At 31.6% G+C, this 25,551-nt stretch overlaps 1 protein-coding gene across 3 annotated transcripts in view; it reads right to left on the reverse strand.

Moving 5' to 3' along the window:
* Positions 1-25,551, reverse strand: part of LRRC7 (leucine rich repeat containing 7) — a gene marked incomplete at both ends in the record, with an annotated part of 319,842 nt that overhangs the window by 194,930 nt on the left and 99,361 nt on the right. For all 3 annotated transcript variants that reach the window (XM_084242632.1, XM_084242631.1, XM_084242630.1), the window contains 3 exons: positions 741-797; positions 4,235-4,324; positions 12,570-12,648. In XM_084242632.1, coding sequence (XP_084098758.1) covers positions 741-797; positions 4,235-4,324; positions 12,570-12,648 — 226 coding nt within the window. The remainder of the gene's footprint in view (positions 1-740; positions 798-4,234; positions 4,325-12,569; positions 12,649-25,551) is intronic.

The following is a 25,551-nucleotide window of genomic DNA, read 5'->3' on the forward strand; positions in this document are numbered from 1 at the left end:
ATATACAGTGCCATAACCAGTGTTTGCTCACAAAAATGATATATATACATATACATATACGAAATAAATTTCTTCCTACTTTCAAAATATCTTTTCTGTAAAATGCAAAATTCTATTATTAGATATGAATAAGGCAATGGGTGAAACAAAACATTTTATTAAATTAAATACTGGAAAAAGATTTGGTAATAATATCTAAATGAAAATATCCTGTGTTTTTATAAAAACCAAATTCTAAATTGGCTAGTAAAAAAGACAAATTTGGAAGAAAATATAAATATGACTTTTCTTTCAAACAACTTTAGTATCTAGAAAAAAATTCTAATCACTTGTATGAAATATTTTTGAATGTTCTTTATATAAAAACCAAAATATATCAAAATTCATAAATTAACATAACTGTTTAATGAAGTATTAAGCACCCTATTAGGTTGAACCTTTGGGAATTGTTGTTTTTAAGCTATAAAAATGTCAATTTTGTAAGTTCAAAGTGGTAATTTCTTGGTGTGTGTGTTCTGCTCTGAAAGGAACCTTAAATATTCTCTTTCCTATACAACTTTAAAAGGCAAGTTACATTCTAGTTTTGCTATTTATAGTACACTATACAGTTCTGTCTCTAGGAAAACCTGCACAAGAATTAACTCAATCAAAATGGTTAAAAATAGTCAAAATAAAAATAGTCATATTTCCTGCGAGTATAAAATCACAATTCGAGATTTAGAGAATACACAGTCACTTACTTTGGTAGAGTTTTCAAGTGGTTTTCTCTTAACTCCAAGATCCGTAATTTGACAAGTCTATAGAAATAAATTAAAAGTTGCTTCTTAATATTTTTGTGTAAAACACTATTCCTATGGTAAAGTGATTTATTTTTAAATTTTTCAAACCAGTATGTCTAAATATTACATACCATGATAACATTTTGAAGAGTTATACAAATGAATAAGGTTGCATCAACATTGGACAATGATGAAATAATATTCTTAAAATAAAGATCTATGGAAGATATCAGTGATTTCATGTTTTCTAAATTTCATGTTTTTTGAAAACATATTCACTGTTGTTTTATGGTATGCATTCAATAAATTATAGAAAGTCTAGTAAATACCAGATGTTGTGTTCACTGGAATATGGCAATAGTTTCCCTCTAGAGACTATAAATGAACTTGCAAAGCAAATAGTATAGAATAGTGGATAAAAGCTTGAACTTTAAAGGAACTGAAAAAATCAAGCCAAAACAAATTCTAGATATTTGACTGCAGAATTGAGACTATTAGTAGGGGACAGTGAGGGTTAGGAAAAAACAGGGGGAGGGGGCCCAAATAGATTGTGGTGGAAGATTATTGGTGCTAAGGTGGTAGTTGTGGTATGCTAGCATACACTTGAAGACTTATGAACCTCCATTCCCAAAACAAATACAGCATTTTAAACGAACACTACTTGAAAAAAAAAAAAAGTTTGAGATTTGTGGTCAGACCCATGTGAATGAAATCCAGACTCTTTCTGCCTCTCTGATACAGGCTAAATAATTACCGCCATCTAACTGCAGTTTTCTCATCTGTAATGAGTGTGCAATAACAGCACCAAGTTTATGGAATTTTGAATATTAAATGATTGTCACAGGTGTAAAGAATAATGCCTGGCACATAATAAGTTTTAATGTGTGTCAACTATTACTATTATCATTAATTGCACAATGGGAAAAGTGCTATAATATACTGTATTTCATTTTCTCTAAAATGAATGCCTTAACATTTCTGAAATGGATGTACATTTAATCTATAGCATTATTTGTCCTCTGACACTCTGGGGTTGAGTGAAACCTATAAAGAGGATAAGAGGTGTTCTAGGGTTCTGCTGCATGTATAGGATTAGGATTTATGATTAGGATTGCATGTTACACTTTATTAAAGTTTGTACTCATTATTACTAATTCTATGTTTTAAAATATAATCAATTGAGGTTACTTTAGAAGCAATATTAAGTGGAATATTTGAATTACGTTATAGGACTATTTCTCTATTTGAGCTATTTCACTCACAATCTCTCATATTTACTGTGCTTTTAGGTATTCATCTATAGGTCTCTTCTTTTCTTTTTGTCTTAATTTCTATCAAGTTTTCAATTTAATTTTAATCTTATAATTCATTCCATATAGTGTTTCATTTGTCCAGAGCAAGGGTATATCACTAGTAAATGAGGTTTCTTAAAGTTCTTGGTCAAGACATTTATACGTCTCAAATTTCTCAATATTTGTACTAGTATGATATTTTGTGGCTCATTTTGGGTTTTAAGGGCATCAAATCTCAGGTGTTAGAAGGAATTTTAAGCATCATTTTGTTAAGCTATTCAGCTTTAGAAAACTCTTTGAATTACACAAAATCGAACACATTTTGAAATACATTTGACACAAAATTGAATTTTAACTCCCAGGGATTTTTTATTTTGGTATTACTTTTTCTGTGCCCAAATCTCTTCCCTCATATTGGACCTGTGCAAGAGAACTGATGAAAATTTAAGACAAAAATTACACCTTAGGATAATAATTTTCCTGTTTGATAATAAATCATAAGCATATTTTATATTGTAGTCAGTATAAGAAGATCAATCCAAGTTTATATGACGACTGCTGAAGTACCGATAGTTTTGAAATCAAGCAAATGCTGTTTTGAAGATCTGTATATTTTGAAAACTGCAATTATATGGTATTCACTGGTGTTTGATAACACAATTTGCAAAAGTAAGAGGACTTAGGAAATACGGGTATGCTTTCCATAGCTAAATAAAGCTGCTACATCTTAAGGGATATCATGATTCCATTGAGTTCTTAATGCCATGCACAGGCTTCTATTGACACAGGTGTAGCGTCACAATCAGTCTATTTTTTGAAAAATTTTAAAGAGATCACTTAGACAAATGAAGCTGACAATAAATTTAAAATGTCTTAACTTTTTAACATACATCTTTTATCATTACAATAGCCAAGACATGGAAACAATCTAAGTGTCCATTGGCAGATGAATGGGTAAGGAAAATGCAGCACATATACACAATTGACTATTATTCAATCAATAAAAAGAAGGAAAAACTAACTTGCAACAACATGGATGGATCATAAGGGCATTATGCAATTAAAATAAGCCAGAAAGAGAAAGACAAATGCAGTGTGATCTCACTTGTATGAAGATTCAGGGAAAAAAAAAGAAAGAAAAAAATATCATGGAAAAAGAGAGAAGATTTGAGGTTACCAGAGTCAGGGGTAGAAAGGTAGAGGAATGTGATAAAAGTTGTCAAAAGGCACAAAAATTCCAGGAATGCAATGCACAACATGATTATAGTTAACAATGCTGTATGGTATATTTGAACGTTGCTAAAAGAGCAGATATTAAATGTTCTCATTACAAGGAAAAAAACATTTTTTTGTAATTATATGAGGTGATGGATGTTAATGGAACATACTGTGGTAATCCTTTCATAACACATTAAGTCAAGTCATTGTGCTATACATACACCTTAAACGTCTCAAATAATCCATAATTTTACTTCCAAGGGATATGTCTTTAATTGCATACATATTTATATTGTACTGTAAGCAATATGCTCTTAAACACAAATTATTATAGGAATTAAAAAATTTACTACATAAGATTACAAATTGTTACATAGGATAAGTATTTTTCATTGGCAGTTTGTTCCTTTGTGAATTTCTTATACATGTCAACCATTTTTTCCTCAGGCATCTTTATCTTCATCTTTATCTTCATATTCATTTTCTTTATGTATTAAGGGTTTAATTTGTGTTGCACATATGGTAGAGATATTTTCCCAGTTTATTGTCTTACATTAATTAAAAAATATTTTCTGATATTATTTTATTTTAAATGTATTTACGTAGTCAAATCTATCCATTTATGATATTACCCTTTGTTTTATGTTATAAGGTATTTCCCATACTAAATTATATTTATGTGCATTTTTTCCCCAGATCATTTCTGGTATTTTTTATATTTAACTACAATGTGCCTGGAATTTATTCAATTATTAATGTCATATAAAGACCTAATTTTACTTTATTTCTTGCAAAATGTTTCATTAATTAACATTGCCTCATTTATTGAATTTATTAACCTATCTTTAATTACAAAGGACACTTTTGAAACTTCACTCACTGGTGCTGATAAAGTATTTAGCTAAAGTGACATGCAATTGCAACATTTAAATTTCTTATTCTTACCTTCCAAAATTAGCTGGAAGGAATTCAAGAAAGGCGTCATTCAGGTAGAGCTGGGTCAGGTTTAGAAGCTGTGTGAAACCATCAGGGAGTCTAGAAAGGAGTTAAAGGTTTAGTCAGTGCATCGATGTTGCCATAGAAACAGAACAAAAATATATATCTCTAAGGAGAAAAAATAGACGTGTAATACATTTTTCAACCCTCTTTTGGTATCATAATAATAGAAGAATTTATTGAGCATGTTGTTACAGTTTGAAAATTTTGCCCGTTATTAAAATAAATGGCATCATCCACCTTTATGCTGCTCTCCTATGCTGAAATTTATGTTTCTGCCAAAGTCGGCAACATCATCTCTTACTATTGTCCTAACCTTAGGCACACTAGCAAAATATTTTTAATAAAAATTTCAAGTTGTATGATATGCCTTGTAAAATTTAATTTAATGTTTTTTTCTCAATAGAATATTCACATTTATAGCTAGGTAAAGGATATCAGCTTACTCTTTCACGTAATCATTAAAATTTGTCTTATTTGTTACAATGACTAAAGCTGCCCAATATGAAAGCGGAAGAGTATTTTGCCCCTTTAACTCATAATTTCTTTAATACACACTCACCATGTGCATTATAATTCAGATAGGTCCAGTTACATTCACTAAAAATAAGCAAGAACATTGAAACAATACCTAAACAGAATGATAAAGGCTTTAAGTGGCACTAAAAGAGTTGAGGAAATATCCTTTGGGGAGACTCTACCAGTTAGATGAAATAATCACTTGAAATATTTAAATATTTCCACCAAAAAGATTTAACTGAAGAAGTTTACAGGAGATTTTTTCTTAGTAGGATATTACTTTTTCTCTATAATTATAATTCTCTTTAAGTATATTAATGCTCTTATCTATGGACTACACAGGACTATACTCCTTTATAACATGCTTCTAAATAGCGTTCAAATTCACCCTATCTTCAAATTACAACCAATCTTCCTCCTTACATTTACTGACAAAACTATTTAAAGAGCTGCTTATATATATTCTTTTTACTGTTTCTCAAGCCTTTGTCTTCTGGCAGCTATCCCAGCTCTATTACTGAAACTGCACTAACCATAACCTCCAATGACCTCTTAAGTCCCAAATCCTTTAAGTTCATTTCATTTGCTTCCCACACTGCCTAGCAACAGTTGCCATCATTGACTACTCTCTCCTTTTTGCCTTCTAATACACCATTTCTCCTGCTTCTCCTCCTACTCTTATGACATTGTGTCTGAATTTCATTACGAGTTTTCTCTTCCTCTGCCCAATATTTTGCCATGAAATGTTTTATACTAATAAAGGATGATATATGCACCCACGATGCAATTTAATAAGAAGAGCCAGTACTTTTAAAACCCTCTGATGTCCCTCCTTGATTACATCTTCCTATATTCCCCACAAAATGCTGAATGATATTTACCATTCTGCCTTTTGGAGTTTTTCTACATCTATTTGAATTCCAAAAAATTCTCATTGGCTCTGAATGAATTTGAACATAATACTAAATCACATATGAACGCTTTCCTGAGATTTTTAAAAATTAGCATTAGATTTGTAAAATTCATCCACTTTGACGTTACATGACTGATCACTGCAGCATATTGTTATATGAATATCCCACAATCTATTATTCTCCTTCTAATGCACACCATAGTTGTTTCAAGATTTATTTCCCCCATTACCAACATTGCTTCTGTGAATATTCCTGATATAAAATAAATTATTTAAGTTACATCGTTGGTTACAATTAATGTTCTTCAGGAAAAGTCTTCACTAACGACAAGCAGGAGTATAAACACCTCAGCTCCCTCACCCATTGTGCTTAAAAACTGATGTGTTTTATTTTGTTCCCTGGTATTCTCTAAGGTCCAGAGATTCACACTAACATATCTACTCAGAGATCTATCATAACATGCAAGTGTTTCCTGAAACCCTCTCTTAAATACACTGCTAGAATTCTTTTCTGAACATCTGCTTCTGCAGAATCCAAACTGAACATAATTACTATCTCACATCAATTTGTAGAAACTCTTATATACTCTTCGAATATTAATCTTATATTTATTACGTTTGCTGCAAATATCTAATTTCAGTTCGCATTTTGGAATGGAATTGTTTGGAAATGGCTTTGTAGATTATGTCTACATAAATTTGCTCTTAAAAATTAGCAGAATTCATAAAATTATATACATGTGTAGATTTCCATTGACGCATACCTGAAACTTACATGATATTATACTGCACGTTATTTCAATAGAAAATAAAGGACAAAAAAGGCAAAGAAGCACAAGGGGTTTTAGAACACATTGACAAGACTTTACCTGATGTTGATGACAAAAAGAAGATGCGTTCTAGAGGAAATGCTTTATATGAAAGTATTAGAGTTATGATCGAAAATATCAATATAGGCGGGAGTTAGAGGGGAATGAATACTGGACCTAAAGGTTTGAACTTTATGCTATGTGATTTAAAAAATCACATTAGAGATCGCTGTTTTTCTCTTTGTTTGCCTCTGGTTCAATGGTTTAGAGGTCATGTCTTGATTGCATGACAGTTTTTATGATAATGGCACAGAAGCGCAATAGATTTCTATCCAAATTTAACTACTATCTTACTGTAATATCCTTTTGATTTCAATAGTCATTAAAAAAGGAATCATTTATGACTTCTTAAAAAGGAAGCTTAATTCATGTGAAATGAGAAGAATATAAAACCTTTGATCTGATCATTTACTTCAACATGGTAACTATTCATAAGTAAAAGAGCTTATCAATACTAATTTTCTTGCTATAGTGACAGTTTGAACTGCATAGCTTTCATTAGTAGACTATTCTACATATGTAAGCTCTAAATGATATTTTATTAGTTCTTTGATCAAAAAATATTTCTTTAGTGCTGCTTCTCTAGCAAAGTGTATGCCATATGAAAATGTTGCTTGTTATATAGAACACTTCTTTGAGGATTTAAGACTTGACATATTTTGCAGAATCAACTGCAAAATTGGACTGCCAAAAATAAGTTACATAGAAAAACCAGAAAACAAAACCCAGGTTTTTCAGCCTGATTATAAACAAAGATGTTTTTACATTTTATACTGAAATTCTTCTTTAAAATGTAAAATGAAGGGTATTAAGTGATATGTCTTATATAATAGCATGTGTACTTTTACATCAATTTCCTTCAACAAATTTATTGAGTTATGACTCTGCACTTAGATTCAAAATTGGTGCCTTTTCCTCACTTTCCCTATAGGATGCCATGTATAGATTTAGCAAAATTCTTATAGCAATGGTTTGTAAAATACTGGGTGTTATCTGTTTCAGAAAGAAATATAATTTCCTTGAGGAATGGATTTTTTCATTTACTCAATATTCTAGTATTGTATTTTGAAAACATATCATCTGACAAATATATAAAGTCAGTAGGTCTGATAAAGAAGATATTCAACTTAATTTATTATCAATTTTATGGTTCATTTTGTAGCTGGTAACAGAGACAGTGTTCCTACTTGTCAATATTGCCATTTCCAGAGGAATATACAAGTTGCTATGAGGGGAAATATATTTCTTAGCAAGGTAGATAAACTTGATGAAGATGACAGTCACAAACTATTCAATGAAACCCAGCTTTTCACACTAAATAAAGGATCGCTCAATGCTGAAATGATTTTACTATCACAAAGTAACTGATGCTTTTCCACTACTGACTGGTTTATTTAGAAATTTAGGGCATAAATGTTCTATACATATACTGGTAAATCTCTCTCTACTAATCATTTTCTTTTATTACTGCTTAAATTAAAAGTAGCATATTCAAACTATACAAAGAAAGTATAATAATAGAACCAGACACCAAAATGGTTTAGTGGTTGAGAAGTGCGCATTGATGTCAGAGAAATTAGGTTTGAAGAGTTCTTTCAACTATTTTATCTCTGCAACCTTTACAAATTATTTAATTTTTATAAGATTCATTTTCTTTATTTATAAATTATACTAATATTCACTTCTCAGAATTGCTCCAATAATTAAATGACTATCTACCCTATGGTAAGACTTCAGTAAATGGAAGCAAATGTATTACTTTACTTTGGTATTGTTTCTTCTGTGATCTTTCAGTATCATCTAGAATACTAATTTAAATACTTTTCTAATGCTAATTTCATTGTTGAAAAAAGACAAATTAAGATTGGTTGCAGATATCTTGGTTTTCAAAATTTTTCTTTCCTAATTGCATTTACTTTAGAAGTAAAATGAAAACATATTACAAGGATCTGCCCTCTAATAGAACAGATAAACCAAATTGAAATACAGGTTTTATACCCTGTGATTAAGAAGCTAATGTAAAAATCTATAATTCAAAAGTATTTTACATGTGAATATTTCCATTTATACAGCTTAAAATATGAAATTAGTATAATAAGATAAAACATTTGGAAAATAAGGAAAGAAATATTGCTCATAATTCCAACTTCTTAATACAACCGCTATTAAAATTTCATGCATTTCTTTCTCATCTAATTTCCAAGTGTTTTAATAACATTGCAAACTTTTATTATGATGTATCCCTCTACTTTGTATTTGTTTTCAATTTTTTATATACCTAGAATGACGACCTTATCTATCATTCAAACCAGGACATTTTTAAGAGTTAAAAGGGAGCTATTATTAGTCATGCTACATCAAGAGGTGTAAACTGGGATGACTTGAGCAAACAGAGACATATGGTCACCCTATATATAGTCTTCCTATTCACATTGTAGATGTACCATCATTACTGCCAATTTCCTTACTGTTGAACATAAAGAATGTTTCAAATTTTTCAAAATATATCTTTTAATTTAAATCAAATTCAAAATGCTTCTTCAGAATTGCTGAAATATGGTGAAAGGGAACCAGGAATTCAAATATTATCTTCATGTGTTTCCATATTTACCTACTTCATATGGTTATTGAGAAAATGAAAATGAAACATATATCTAAAAGCCTGAGATATCACAGGTTTTCAATAAATTGTTCCATGCTTTTCTCACCAAGTCGTGTTATTTTCAACTTTATTCTTTATTCAAAACTAAAACTAAGACAACACCCAAAATTATAACTTGATATTACAGGGTTACTAATTTGTAGATTTCTGAGGGCAAAGAAAATGAACAGAAAAGCAGTACAGAAAAATCACTGAAACTCAAATTTAGTTTTTTAAAAAAATAAAGTTGATAAATCTCCACCCACATTGATCAAGTAAATTATAAAAATGAGATGCCAATAAGTTTGAAAGCTTATATGAAATGTACAAATTCCTGAAAAACACAAACTACCAAAGATCACTCAAGAAAAAAAAATTAAATAGCTCTGTCACTATCATGGAGATTAAATTTATAGGAACAAGGAATACATACCACAAAAACTTTATACATTATAAGACTTCACTTTGAAAATCACAATTTATAGAAAATATTATAGACTAAGAGCAAATATTTGTCTGCAAATATTTGTTAAAGGACTTTTAGTCTTTAAGGCATTTTTATAAGTCAATAATAAAAAAATAAGTCAATAAAAATGGACAATTTGAACCTTTACCAATGAAGCAATACAAATCATCAATAAGTACATGGAAAGAGACTAATTTGACATTAAAAATATCAATATAACTTAAAACTACAATGAGTTAGCATAATGAGATTCCACGTCTACTGGGCAGGTTAAAACAGAAAAAAATAAGCACTGAAAATACTAACTTCTGATAAAAATTAAACTCTAAAAAACTGCTGTGGAGAATGCACAATGGAATAAGCCATTTTGGGAAATGTAGCAGAAATGAAACATATGCTTACACAAATACCTGCATAAATGTTTAAACCAAATTTTTCATAATGTCCCATAGTTGGAAAAAACCCCTTAAATGTCTATAAACTGGTGAACAGATAACCAAATTGAGGTATATCATTATAATGGAATATTACCCAGAAATAAAAAGCAATGTAATACTGATTCTTGAAATGGTATGGATAAATCTCAAAATCACTGTGTTAAGGAAAAGAAATCAGAAACAAAAGTATGATGCCATGTCCATGGCATTTTGGAGAAGGCGAAACTATGAAGACAGCAATCATGATCAGTGGATGATTAGGGTGAAGGAACTTTTGGGGATTGATGGAACTGGAATATATCTTGATTATGGTGATGGTTTCAGAACTGTATATATACTTGTCAAAATTCACTTCATCATATATCTGAAAGAGTGAATTATATATATACAGTATATATAAGTTCTATCTTTTTAAAAAACACTTTAAAATTAGTGTACTATTTAGATTTAGATTTCTATCAAGTAATTTTTTAAATGAATTTCCAAACTGGTTAATGTTTTTGGTGTTAGGCATTTTTTTAAAATAAAGTAGGTCAGGGACTCCCCGGTGGCACAGCGTTGAGTGCTGGGCTGCGAAGCTGCCCGCAGCCTCTGCAGCGCTGGTACGATCCCTGGCCGCCCCTGGGGCGAGGGTCCCACATGGCACGCAGACCTCTCCTGACTCGCCCACTGCTCCCCTCTGCAGTGTACTTCAGTCTTTCTGCCTGTTCTGTTCCCCGCTCTGGCTCTGGTGAATTCTCTCACTGTACCCAGTGCTTGTATAAATAAATAAATCTTTAAAAAATAAATTTTAAAAAATCTTATAAAAAATAAAATAAAGTAGGTCATATCCATTCATTTTTAATAAGCATATGAAAGGAATTTAGAAACAATATTTATCTTTTAAAAATTGAAGTATATGGAAGGAATTTTAAAAATATTGTCAATGAAACTTAAGCTTCTTAAAAATGTAATTCATTATCTAATTTTGACTTCCAAGGATTCTTAAATAAGATGAGCTATTAGGATTAAAGAACAAAAATTGAAAAAATTCATTATCTTCCCTGGATTATGAAGCAAGTCAAAAACACAGCTGTATTCTTGATGTGAGAACTTAAGAACTGTATTTCTTTGTGGAGAAAACTGCATTTTGGTCTAAGTGTTCTGAAAAACACTTTAACAATGTTCCCCCCTCCCTCCTGTTAATATCATGTTCTACTTTTGAGGGAGATACAAATGTTTGTGTCTTTCAAACATTTGAATTCATGTTCTACACTTTCTACCAAACGTTCTCAAGTTAATTTCATAAGCCATTCACTAAAAGATCCATCCACACTTGATTACATTCTTTTACATTCTATCCATTCCCACTCTTACTTACATCTCTTATGACTTACAGAGAAACAATTCTCATTCTGAGGGGCTCTTGTAAAAATTTCCCTTCAAATTCCCTTTGATAAATTTCCTTCTGTTTTCTAAAAACACTTCATTCATTAAATGCCTTTCCAAAGAATATCAGTTTCTCTCAGTCTCCCCAACTTCATGTAGACAAAGGATTGAGGGGTTTTCCTCAAATTATAGTACCAGTTTTGTATAATTAAAATGCCAGTCATAGTCTGAAACTCATTATTTGCATCCCAATACCTCTGATTTGTTTCAGTGTCCTCCTACTATTACTGTAACAGTCAATAAATAGTCTGTCTAGATTTTATTGCCTTTTCCATTGTTAAGTGACTTTACCATCAGGTTCTTATGTCACCCAATCCATTCACTTTGTGGTTTCTTGACCTATTTGATTCTACAGTCCCCTCTATCACTGTGACATCATGGAAATTCACCAACATGGTCACATGGTGGGTCACTTTTCCACCAACAGCTATCAACTACACATATCCCTTTTCTCACCATAGCATCTTTATCATACACATCTTTTGTTCTGCTATTCTCAAAAGGATTGTCTTTTTGTTCTTCCTGTGACTCCTGGTATGCTAATACTCCTTATTTCTAGTCATGTTTAATTTCTTTTCCAGCATGAACTATGTGATTAGCTATTTTCATTCACCTTTAAATACTTTTAAACTTGTGTACTTTCTTGAACTTTCTTAAACTTTTATGAAGTCCTTGATGCTAAATTTCTACCATGATGATAAATATTATCTGTTTCCTTAGTTTTGACTCTCTTCCATGGAATGATACTTGAGAGCTATAGAAAAATGATGACATCATTGACTCAAAGTTATGCAATCTTGTGCCAATTAGGCCCTCGTTATTATTCAGTAATGATTTTAATCATCTTCTATTGAACTATTCTGACTTAATTGTTTCTTTTCCATCATTCTATTAAATTGAATGCTAGTGCAAACTTTTAAAGTTCATTTAATATGCATATTTCCTTCCTCTGGATTAATGATGATCTAATGGAAATATGAATAAAAATAAAATTCAATCACTCATACTTACTTAGAAATGGGATTGACACTGGCTTCAATAATTGTTAAACACTTACAGCACTTTATGTTTTCTGGAAATTCTTGTACACCTGAAATATGAAGAAAAAATATATGAAAATGTTCAGCAAAAATTCCTTACTATATAGTACTACTATTAAGAATAATTAATTAAAACTATCAATCAATACACAGTAGAAACACCATAAGGATAATCTTCTAGTAATATAATGATAATATATTAGTGTGCTGTAATATAAACATACATTTAAAAATAAAATTTGAAACCTGAATATTTTAAAAGGACAGTTAGAAACTGGATATAAGATTGAGGACAATTATGTATTTGACAAATAAACATAGCATAGATTATTTAGTTATGACGCCACTACTGGGGAAATTGGCAAATATAAAGAAAACAGGAGATAAAGTCTTTGCTTCCTTTTTATAAATTGGGAAGATTGAGCTTATATATATGAAAAATACCTCTGATGCCTCACAAACTTACAGATATCTCCAAACTACTATGGGGCTCTAACAAATTTTATGCATCTCTTTCTTGCTGGCTGCACAAAGTCTAGCTGCATCTGCCTGCAAGTGTGAGGAGGTGAGCAGCTTTTCCTCAGGTTGTCCTGGAGTCTCTGAGGTAGCCAGCTTGGCTCATTGCCTTTGGAGAATTGCTCTTCTGTTGCCACAGCTGTGCAGTTGGCTATGTGACAGAAAATCACAGATTTTTCTATGAAACTGAAAATCAGTAAGCCACTAACTGAGTTGGTAAATGTGAGGGTCAGAAGAATAAAAGGAGAGCATTTCAATAAATTGATATAAACGAAGCAAATACACTTGGCTCTACAAATGTTAGACTATAGCTATATGTAGTCATTCCTATATGCCTGCAGTACTACCTGCTCTCAACTTTTGAACCTATTAAGGATGCAAACATTTCCACTAAGTATGAGTCCTCTGCAGTACTTTCTATCTGACAGAGGATGAGGAAAATTTTGTGGCAAGATTTAGTTGAATTTTTTTGATGATAAATTTTCCAGAAAGAAAACTGCAGTTTTCCAGATTCATTTGACCTAGACCACCACATCCAGCAGCACCAGAAGCCCCGTGAATCAGCAGGAGGGTAGCCAAATCCAAGACACAGAAAAGTATGGGTATGAAAGAGGTTATGGGGATATTTCTCACTCCATTTCTCCCAATGTGAAATTTCACAAGAAAATATGATGTTCTACCATTATTGTTGAATAACTCTGGTATCTTAATAAGAACCCAAGAAAGCTCAGGCGTTCCATTATGTATGAATTCAATGAGAATGTTCATTTCACTTTTTGAAAAGGCCATAACACCTAGAGCTGCCCTCATTAATTAAACATTAACAAAATGGCAAAGAAGTCAATAAACTACTGTTTGAGCTATTCTCCTCATTTCCCCATAGTTTTCATATTTATTTGGATATCTGCAACCAACAGGAGTGCAAAAGTTCTTCTTTTAGCTTTTTTTGTTTAATCACCAACATGGGCTCATTATATGCTAGGGTGTCTGATCACTAATATTCATAGATTCTGCCTTGGGATAATTTTTTCCCCATAAATTATGTGTAAGCCAGGACATGAGAGTAGAAATAAATTTAAATACATGTTTAAGGAAATTCTGTATCTCTTTATCTTCAACTGTAAGTGGAATTTCCTATGTCATGAAAATGTTGCATTATTTGTTAAAAAACTTAGATTATGTTGTTTACAGTTTAAGTTTAAAACTGTTCAGAACAGAATCTGTTGGATTGAAATGGAATTCCAACTTTTCCATGTACTTGTTGGGTAATACCTGCACATCATTTAAGTATTCAGAAGCTTAGTTTACTATTCTGAGAAATAGTGACTATGTGAATAGTTAGATGAGAGAATAATAGTGAAGACTGAAAGATATAAAATGGTATAAAATAGTGCATAAACATTACCACTTATTATTGCATAGCAATAAATAGAAGCAAATAGTGTCATTCAACAAAAAATCAAACATGTCAAAATAGCTGGTCTGAAATAACAATTTGCAAAATACCTAAGAAAGCACAACAAATAAGGTAAAAATTAGTGTGCCGAAAGACTGTCCCAGTAACTAATCATCATTTTGGCTGAGATAAATGTTCTTGCAGGTGGAAACTAAATAAATAAAACAGGTATACAAATTTATGATGGCTATTTATGAATTATATATGAAAATGTAAAAGATCAATAAATATATATAACTAATATTTTTCTATTTCTGCTGAGGTCTTCATAGATATCTTAATTAGTTTACCACATATAGTTGTAAACTAAAATTAACAATTAAAGGTGTACCCCTCTCCCTGGCCTCAACTGAGAGAGGTGCAAGCTAAAGAAAGAAGACATCCGTGGACTGACCTGGTGAAGACGCTGTGTCAGCAACAACAAAAAGTTGTTTCCAAGAAAATAAAAAACTTCAAAAAGGACAAACTTTAAGGTTTGTGGCCTTGCTAAAACCCCCAGTTCCCAGAAGATAATATTCTCAAAAGGGTAAATTTTTAACAACTCCCCCACTTTGCTTTCCTCATATACAGAGAGAATCAAATAGATACATTAATTGGATACCTCACCAAATTTTCTCCTTAAGTCCTTGAAATGTAAAATTATTCCCTTGCAGACTGCATAAAATTCTCATTGTGAGGCTCAAAATAAGAATAGCTTTTCCAGAGCATCTGGATGCTGTATCTGGGCTCTAGTTCTCCACTGTAATTCTTTAATGAACTCACTTACTTATGTCTGGGTCAATTTACATAAGTCAATATACTAATATGTGGGTCCTAGAATTTAAGACAAACTCTGCAACATATCGTTAACTCAATGTTCAGTCTAAACATGGGGGTGGGGAGGAAAGCATAGTAGTTAAGAGCACAGATTGGAAGGGTGTCTAAATAGGTATATAATCTTAGGTAGATAGTCAAATAATTGACCATCACTTACTCATTTCTTGCCTAATTCAAGGCACTCTGAGTATGAGATGGTAAAGTGTAAAGTACTTACTATCATATCAGATACTAAATAAGTGCCCAATAAACACTAGATAAAATTCATGTATTAATAGGAAGTAACTTCTGTAGGTCACTCTGTAAAATAATTCTCTTAATTATACTGTGAGGAAGATGCATTGGGCAATATTACTTTCATTCTATGGATGAAGAATCACACATTCACTAAGATTAGCTGACTAATTTAAAATACCAAGTGGGTCTTATAGATGACAATGTGTATAGGTAGGATTTAATTCAATTTTTAAACATGACATCTTTTGTTCCTTATTCCTTCTATTGTGCTACTTTTAAGATTATGGTAGATTTGACTATAAAATTCAGAGCCAATTTTTGAGAATGATCTGTCTTTTCTTCTGAAATATAATATTTTAAATTTATAAAAAGATCATATACTTTATAAGTGCATTTATTTATCAATACACATATTTTCTAAAATGGAATATATTTTGATTTTCGAATTTATTCATCCAGTAATAGAGACAGATCCTTCATTTTAATAGTATGTTTTATTTAAAATATTTTTATCTGCAGTTAACTTAGAAACTACACAATTTGTAAATAACACATCTCAAATTTTAATCCCCATTTTTGCAGTTGAGACATCAAGTGAACTTTTTAAACAGGTCCATAAGGAATTCTATCATAAGGGAATGAAGAATTCACTTTTTTTCTGGTATATTTGAAGATGCAAGCTTAGTATATTTAGACTAGATTTAAACTTAGATTGAATAATCAATACAGACTGTACTCTAAAATAATTACATGGAAAGAATGTGTTTTATAGGCAAAACGCTATGTTCAGTTTTAAAAATGGACTATTACTCTACTCACAAATAGCACCTGACATCAATATATGTTTATTCTTCTAAATTAAGACACTGTGTTAATATTTCCCCAATATGTTCACAAAATGTATTTTGAATATGTTCACAGGAGTACTGGCAAATGAGAAATGACATTCCTGCATTTTGAACTTAAAACTAAGATGAAACAAAGCTTTTAATTGTAATGGAATTAAATTTGCATCAACAGAATACTAATATCTTGAAGTAGAAAAGATATAACAGACAACTTTATCTTATTGTTTTCTTTGCCTTTTTCCTTTCTAAAAGTTATGTTGAAAAGTTCCTGCTCAACATTTAATTATTCAAAAACCATAACAATTTGTGGGTTATTCATTCTTGTTCTCTTTCATGCTGCCTCCATTTCACAGCTCAGTCATTCTTACATCAGATAATGTGAAAAAGAAGAGAAAACAGGAGATTCTGAAATCAGTCAAATGTGATCTTTAGTGACTAGCATGGAATAAATTGAAAGGCATGGCTAAATTTAGGTTTTAGTGTATTTGACTGAATGTTTTACTTGGATCACTTTGTCTATTATTAACCAACAACCAAGTCTTGAAGAAGTGTCTTAAACCTATAAATGATAGAGTTTTCAACTTTATTTAATCATAAAAAGGGTTGTTAGTTTCAAAATAAAAGCTAAAACTAAAGCAAACCAAAACAAAATGTTGGCTTATGATTTAAGTTGGTTTTATATTTATATTAAAATATGAAAGCACATGTTTCCCCAACTCAATAAATGCATATGAAATTGAAATGTAGTAAATAATCTGTCATTATAAAACAGAATAGCAATAGCAATAACTATATTGAGTCTTGTAATCAGAAATGGAATTCACTTAAAATAACAACCTAACTATAAGACATTTTTAATCTCACTTTCTGAATATATTCATTAGTATTTAATGTTACAATTTTTACCTGGACTCATTTACTATCTCAGTTAATTCCTAGGTCTTATCATCATCCATATAGATATATTTAAATTCTATCATCTCGGGCCTCCCTGGTGGCGCAGCGGTTGAGCGCTGGGTTGCGAAGCTGCCCACGGCCTCTGCGGCACCGGTTCAATCCCCGGCTGCTTCCCGGCCACTAGAGGAGGGGCCCACATGGCGCGCAGACCTCTCCTGCCACCGGCTGCTCCCCTCAGCAGTGTACTTCTGTCCTTCTGCCTGCTCTGCTCTCCGCTCTGGCTCTGGTGAATTCTCTCACTCTCCCACGCTTCTGACTGTACCCAGTGCATGTATAAACAAAACAAACAAACAAATAAAGAAAGAAAGAAAACATGCCTCTATAAAAAAAAAAAGTTAAAAAAAAGAAGAAATAAATTCTATCATCTCTATGAAAATGTATTCAAGAGTCCATGTTCCTTTTTCTTTAACTATTAATTTATTTATGCATACAAGAACTAGGGTGGAGACCAGAGGTGCTGGGGGGTGAGAGGATTCACCAGAGACAGGCAGATCTACTGAAATACACTGCTGAGGGGAGTAGCAGACAAGAAAGGAGAGGTCTGCTATGCTGTATGTGGATTAGCTCCCTGGATGGGGATCGAACTCATGTCTCAGCTGCTGGTGACCGATTAATAGCACTGAGACTTAACACCTGTGCCACAAGGGAGGCCTCCATGACTCTTTTTAATGTCTCTTAATGTCTAGCATTTTAGATTGCATTGTGTCTGAAATTAAATTAGCCTAAAAAATAATGAGACATAAAATATGGCTATAAGTTGAGGAATCATTGTTTTAACATGTCATCTTTTACAGCTTATTGACATTGACTTGATAACTTTAATAAAAGTTTCCTGAGATGGCAAAGTCATTCACACATTCAACACATATTTATCAGGTGCCTACTTTTTGTTAGGAGCTGTAATAATAATTAAGGGAAAGGTATGAAAAAATAGGTATGTTCTCTTTATTTGTGTTATAGTCTAGCAAAAGAATATAAATATAATAAAACATAATAAATATAAGCATAAAATTAGACAGTAATTTGGCCATGAAAAGTACTATAGAAAAAGGCATTTATAGCAGAATTTAAAAAATGAAACAGAAATGCCCGTGAATTTCAAGCTTAACTATGGTGACTAAGGTAAGTGTCACTGGTTGGGAAGATGGTCTTTGAATAAGTATTTGAGAAAAATGAGGGAGATATGGATACAGATGCCTAAACATCTACAAGTAGAAAGTAAGAGCATTTTAGGCAGAGAGAATAGGCAGTGAAGAATCTATGAGGCCTAAATATAACTGGTATATTCTAAGAATAGCAAGGAAACTGGTGTGACTAGAATAAGGTGAGGAAGAGAAAAGTAGCAAAAAATTAGGTCACAGTGGTAATAGGGATACGGGGAGGATTGGGGTTAATGGGATGTCAACTTATATGGATGTACTTTGAACATAAAGCTAATAGGATTTCCAAATGAATTGGATGTGGAATGAGTAAAGCATGACATTCCAGGTATTTTTTTATTTCCTTGAGCAACTTGAATAAAGGGGATGCCTTACTTAGATGGGAAAAACTATATGTGAAATAGGTTTTTGGGCGGAGATAAAGGATTTAATTTCAGACATGTGTAATTTGATTTTTAAAATTTTTAAATATATATATTTTACATCATTGTTCATTTTTAAACAATGTTTGTTTCCCCTTCTTCAAATATAGTCCCCATAGAATAGAATTTCCTTCACTAATTCAACCGTGCACCATCACCACAGTCGCCTGTGCGCTTCCCTCACTCCCTCTGATCCCAGCATGTGTAATTTGAGATGTCTGCTAGACTACTAAAAGGAGAAGTTAGGTACTTATTTGTATATAAACTTGGAGTTTAGAAGTGTCATTTGTAGGTTTAAAAAATATGATTCTATCAACAGATGTAGCAATGCATTTGACAAAATTCAACATCTATTTATGAGAAAAACTAAAAAAATGGGGATTAATGGAATATCCTCAACATAATAAATAGAAAATACATATGCATAAATATACACAGAAGGCCTGAAAGCCTCCACAAATAGAACTATTAGAAACAATAAATCAGTACACTGAAGTGGTAAGTTACAAAATTAATAGACAAAAATCTGTTGCATTCTATATGTAATCAACCAAGTAGGAGAGAAAGAAATCAAGAAAACAATCCATTTACAATTACACCAAAAAGGATTAAATGGTTAGGAATAAACCTAACAAAGAAGCTGAAAGATTTGCTCAACTGTTACAAATGATGCTGATCAGTCAAGTAAGATGATGATATAAAATTGTCTTTGAATTTGGTAGTGAGGAGGTTATTGTGACCTTGACTGGAATAACTTTGGTGGAGAGCAGGTTTATAGACTGCGATGTGTTTGAGAGTCTGAGAAGGGATTTATCGATATGGAATATAGCAATTCCATCTAAATATTTTCTGCAAGGAGGTGGGGTTCTGTTGCTGGTTCAGGAACCAAGATGTTTTCTTTGGAAGGGAAGAATACATTGTACTTTGATTTGAGTAAATGAGTAGAAAGAAAATCAGATTGAATCAGGGTGAAATTTCACTGAGCAAGCAGTGACATGAGAGGAGGAAAGATCTCACGGGTGTCACTTTATGACTTATCAACCAATTCAAACTATGAAAAGAAGCCAGAGAAATCTTCAAGGTTGGGAGGAGGCATAAGAAAGTAACATTCATATACTGGTGGTTCTGATAGGTTTCAGGGATGCTGGAGTTTATTAGAGGGATCGATCTGATAAAAATAGGAGGGTAGAGTCAGATAATGAAATTCCTCAGTAGATATTCAATTTCTTGTTATTTCTGAAAGCACCTAGGTTAGATCTAGGAAAACTATGGAAACACAGCAAATGTTTGTCAAATTACATTTAATTATATTTTTGCATGAAAATCTTGAAGCAATGAATGAAAACACTTTGCTGACATGGAAACACTTCACTTTACTACAGAGGTTTTAGATCAAATGATGTGTTCTAAGATGAAAAAGAAACTGTTTCTATGCAAAGGCAATATGAAAGACTTCCTACAAATATCAAATTTTGAAAGAACCAGTATTTTTTCAAATGCATTACAATTTATGTTTATTATAATACCAGTGCATATGATAATAGTGAATATGATAATAGTGAATAGTGCAGTTAAAATGAATTTTTTCCTGGATTTTCACTTTGTGATATAAATGCCATATGTGATAAAAGACAGAATCTTTAATATCTTGCACAAGATAAATGAGGGAAAATATTTTTGATATCCTAATATTTTCATCTGCTATTTTAATTATTATACCAATGTTTATACATATATTTTTAATTTTCAGAAGATGGCAGTTTATTATTTGTATATATAATAAATAAAATTTGATTTAGGAGCAAAAAAGTGAAACTTATTAAGATGTTATAATCATTTTGTTTTATTTCATTTTTACTATAATTTTATAAGCTGGTCTATTATTTCATTTAACAAATGAAGAAACACTCAGAGGTTAGCCATGATTTGAAACCAGGTAAACCTAAGTTCAAATACTATCACATTTACCTATGATAGGTTGCATTTATCCAATCTAGGAGTTAATTACTTTGGGGTATTAATTTTTGTTAGCCAATATCAACAATGCAGTATTTAAAAGAGTTTTATTTGTTGTGTTTGTTCTACACATACTAAGTTTCAATGCACACTTAAGATTGATCATTAGAATGTACCATTCTAATGTAAGCATTTGTTCTATAATTTACCGTTAGTTAAATTTCAGATGTTATCCACATTCTGCAATTTTGGGCATAATGCTCAGGTAATAAAGTTCTTTATTTCTGATTTTAATATACTGACCACAAGTGCTATAAGTCTTGATCAGTATCTTTGAACTCCTCCTACAGTTCATGCAATAACTATTAGAAGAAGTAGGAATAGACAGTGTTAAGAAATAATAACTAATGGTGTGATAATAGAGGAGATGATTGGAAAAACTACAAGTTAACATGAGAACTCTTAAAGTTTACCATTTTTATTCTGCATGAAGGCAAAAAAAAAAAAGTCAATAACACAAACCATGATAACCTCAGAAAAGGAAATCAAGAATTCAGCTGAAACCTAAATATAAAGAGTTTGAGATCTCCTGTCAACATTTTGTCTATTTTAGTAGTACTATAAAGAGAAAAACTCAGTGAAGGTAAATCAATAATTCAAAACAGTCATGCAACTGATTTTGCCTTAGGGACATGACTAGTGAAAATTTTGAGAAATCTTTATAACTTTTACCAACAATGAACTCATTCATAGAGGAATGAATCTGACTTAGTCAGAATGAGTTAAAGTGACACTTGACACTCTCTTCTCTGTCTCTCACTCCCTCCTGCCCTTCTTTCCTCCCTCCCTCCCTCTCTCCAAGACAAGCATATTGAGTCACTATGTGCGACATGGACTATTTAGTAACAGTCATTGTATTTGACTAACGATTTCTCCCTTCATTATTAAGCAACCACTTTATTGAGCAATTACTTTGTACACTGAAAGTGCCTCCTGTGGATTTAGAAACTGTGTAATGTGTACCAGTTCTTGTTTTCAAGGATTATATATTAAAACTGGAAAAGTATGGTGTAGGAGTAGAGAGAGTGCTTTATTACCAATTCAGTTTTTGTTCTCAATTTTTTTTAATGATTTATAGGGAAACAGAAGACAGGTTAATCACTCAGTTCAGGAAAGGCTTTGCTGTGACTCTAGGAAAATTTATGAGTCTAGGTTGACTTAGATTCAAGAAGGAGGGGATGGGGCAGTTTCTTCTTTATATTTATATTATCAGATTGTATGCTAACCCTTAAGGATTAATGCTGGAAACACACATAAACATTTGTTGATTTTATTGCCTGATGAAAATATTAGAAAGAATTAAAAGTCCTGACATCAGACTGAGAAAGTAAGAGAACAGACCCGGTTTTTGTTGCCATCATCTTCTTAACGGAAATAGGAGTCAATCCCCAATTTATTTTAACACTATAATCATGTGTGGAAATAGATTCTGTGGAAAGGGAAGGTAGTCTTTTAGTGAGGGAAATGCTGGTGACTTTTAGATAAATAACACATTGAATGTGAGCCATTTAATAAGGCAAAATAATAAGCTCTAAGCAAATGGTCTAATGGTTTGCCAAGCAGAAAAGAGCATATTTATTGCTAATTGAGAACAAGTGTGGTAACATTTTCTTCACAACCGACCCAACCAACATATGGCAGACCAAAATAGACTCCTCTATGAATTTATATACATATATACTACCAGAGGCTCTATCCTCTTAATATGTGCAAATTTTAAAGGATTTTTATCATTTAACTGGTTACTCATAACTACTTTCTCTAGTGTTGTTGAGTAAAACTCCCACTCGTCACTGAAATTTGGGGATATTATTTGTCTACAGTGTTTTGCATGTATTTGGGGAAAAGGCAGAATAATTGGGAAGTCTGTAAAACACATAATAATGCCTTCAAATCTGATTGCCTTTCATTATAACAAACAATAGTGATTTTGCCCAGTATGGTGCTGCTCAAATCAATTCTTGTATAGAAATAAGTTTTAGAAGATGAGAGAAAAATCACTTAATTGCTGAAGAATTACAAAGGGCTTTCACATTAATTCATTTTCATTAAAGTTCTTAAATTATAGGGTCATAGTCTCTCTGAAACTATGACATATCAACAATCAGACTTAAAACTGAATCACTGCCTAATTAAACCTTATCATTCATTATCTTGCTTTATCATATAAAACAATTTACTCCATTATGACCGCGTATTGGCTCTACAAACAGGCAAAGGATATTTATTCAGGATAGCAATATCATAAAATACATTTGCTTCTGATGGATATAAGATGTTTATCTTACTATTGAATTTAGATCTGAGGAATAAAGGAAAAAAGATCCATTGGCATGGAATGTCAATGCATTTATCTATGTATTGCTTCATGTAATTTGGGGAATAGAGGGACTCAGAAGACAAGGGTAATTTACATGCAGTATGATCTTTCTCTCTCTTTCTCTCATCTCTCTATCTAGACAAATTTTAGAATATAGATTGAAATTCCTTAAGATTAAATGTAATGCACTTATTTTTAAGAAAGATGACTATGATTTTTATTGAATAGAAGAGGCTGAAATCTCATTTTCAATTCATTTCTTTCCAGTTCACTGTGTGTTCCATCTTAAAACTAAGAATAGTTCAAGTATTGGTAATTTCACAGTTCCAAGTGTGTAAAAATCACTAAGATACAGAATTTTTCATAGAAAAGTTTATATTGCAATGTTGAATAAAGTATATTTCTGGTAGATTCCTAGCCTGAACTCAATGACCAGAGAATATATATTTTTATTATAAGTTAACATGGAATATTTTGAAAACTGACCACTGGCCACAATATTAAATAAATAACAAGAATACCATATCATCCAGACTATGTAGTCTATAACGTATTTCACTCAAAATAATATGATGACAAGACCTAAATATATTGTCATATTTACAATACTATAACTGAGTAAACTTTAGGAAAATAGCTGCAATAGGAAGTAGAAAAGCAAAATCAATTATTGTTTGGAAATGAACAAACCAAACACCCAGTCAATAGAGAGAATAATGACCCAAAATAGTATTATTTGAAAGATTAGTAAAGTAGAAAAACTTCTGAAAGGATGGATCATAAAAAAGTAGAAGATAGATGGCAGAATTAAACATTATAAGGAACACAAAGGAATAAATAGTTCTGTGTACAGTAGAGATTTATAAAACACATTAAAAGAAGCTTATTGACATTGAGAAAAAAATTAACTATCTGATAAAGGAATAGATGATTTCACTGGAAATTACAACATGAAAGAGTGATTCAAGAAGCTGTAAAGATTTAAGTAAGGAAAAGAAAAATTGCCATATGCATATAGGATTTTATACATAAAATGCCAAATAATCTATTGGTAAAATATTTAGAATTTATAATTCATCACCATAGCTGAATATAAGATCAAGACATTAAAATTAGGAAAAATACTTTTTAAAAAGGAAAACAATTTATAAGTTAGCAACAAAGTAGAGTTTACTAATAAAAATGTATGCAACATTTTCTTGAAGGAATCACATAACTTTTTGAAAGACACAGAATAAGACCTAAACAAGGATAAATACCATAGTGATGGATTATAACAAAAATATCACTTCTCCCAAATTAATTTCTGAAGTTGATGTCAATTAAAAAAGGTAAATGGTTTGCTTGTAGACTCAAGTTGAAACTGATTCAGATGGAAGAGAAAGATACTCTATACTTGTCAATAGAAAGAAATGAAAACGCCACTTCACTAGTGATGTGGGAACTGCAAGTTAAAATATCAAGGCATCCTTATAGATCGATCTAATTAGTGAATATTTAATATTGAATAACTGCAAGTATTGACAGGGATATGGAGCCTTGATTTTTTGTTGGTATACCTACTGGACATTGGTCATCAAAAGGATATATTTCAGACATAATGTAGAATAAAAAACTTATAGAATATTACATATAATGTACAAACACTTAATCAAATATTTAACACTAACTCTGAGAGAAAGGAAGTGGGAAGGTATAGGGATGAAAATTTACTGATTTCTGCAATGTTTTACTTATTCAAATACAACTAGACTATGATATATATAATAAATGTTAACACAATCTCCATGGACACATTTTTGTCTCATATAATTTTCTTCATACTTAAAATGAAAAGTTAAAAAAATTAGGGCCTCCCTGGTGGCGCAAGGGGTTAAGACACAACCTGTGAAGCAATCTGCAGACACTGCAGCATGAGTTCGATCTCCGGCCAGGATGCTACCCATATGGCATAGCAGACCTCTCCTGACTCGCCTGCTGCTTCCCTCAGCAGTGTGTTTCAGTCAACCTGCCTGTTCTGTTCCTCACTCTGTCTCTGGTGAATCCTCCCACTCCCCATGCCTCTGGCCTGTACCCCAGTTCTTGTATGCATAAATAAATAAACCTTTAAAAATAGTTTTTTTAAAAAGTGAAGAAAACATTGACTAATTGATGAGGTACAACAGTGGGGAGCAAGGGACATTCTTAGCCAGAGAAAATAGCATA

Source organism: Talpa europaea (genome assembly GCF_964194135.1).
Source record: "Talpa europaea genome assembly, chromosome: 9".
Lineage (NCBI taxonomy): Eukaryota > Metazoa > Chordata > Mammalia > Eulipotyphla > Talpidae > Talpa > Talpa europaea.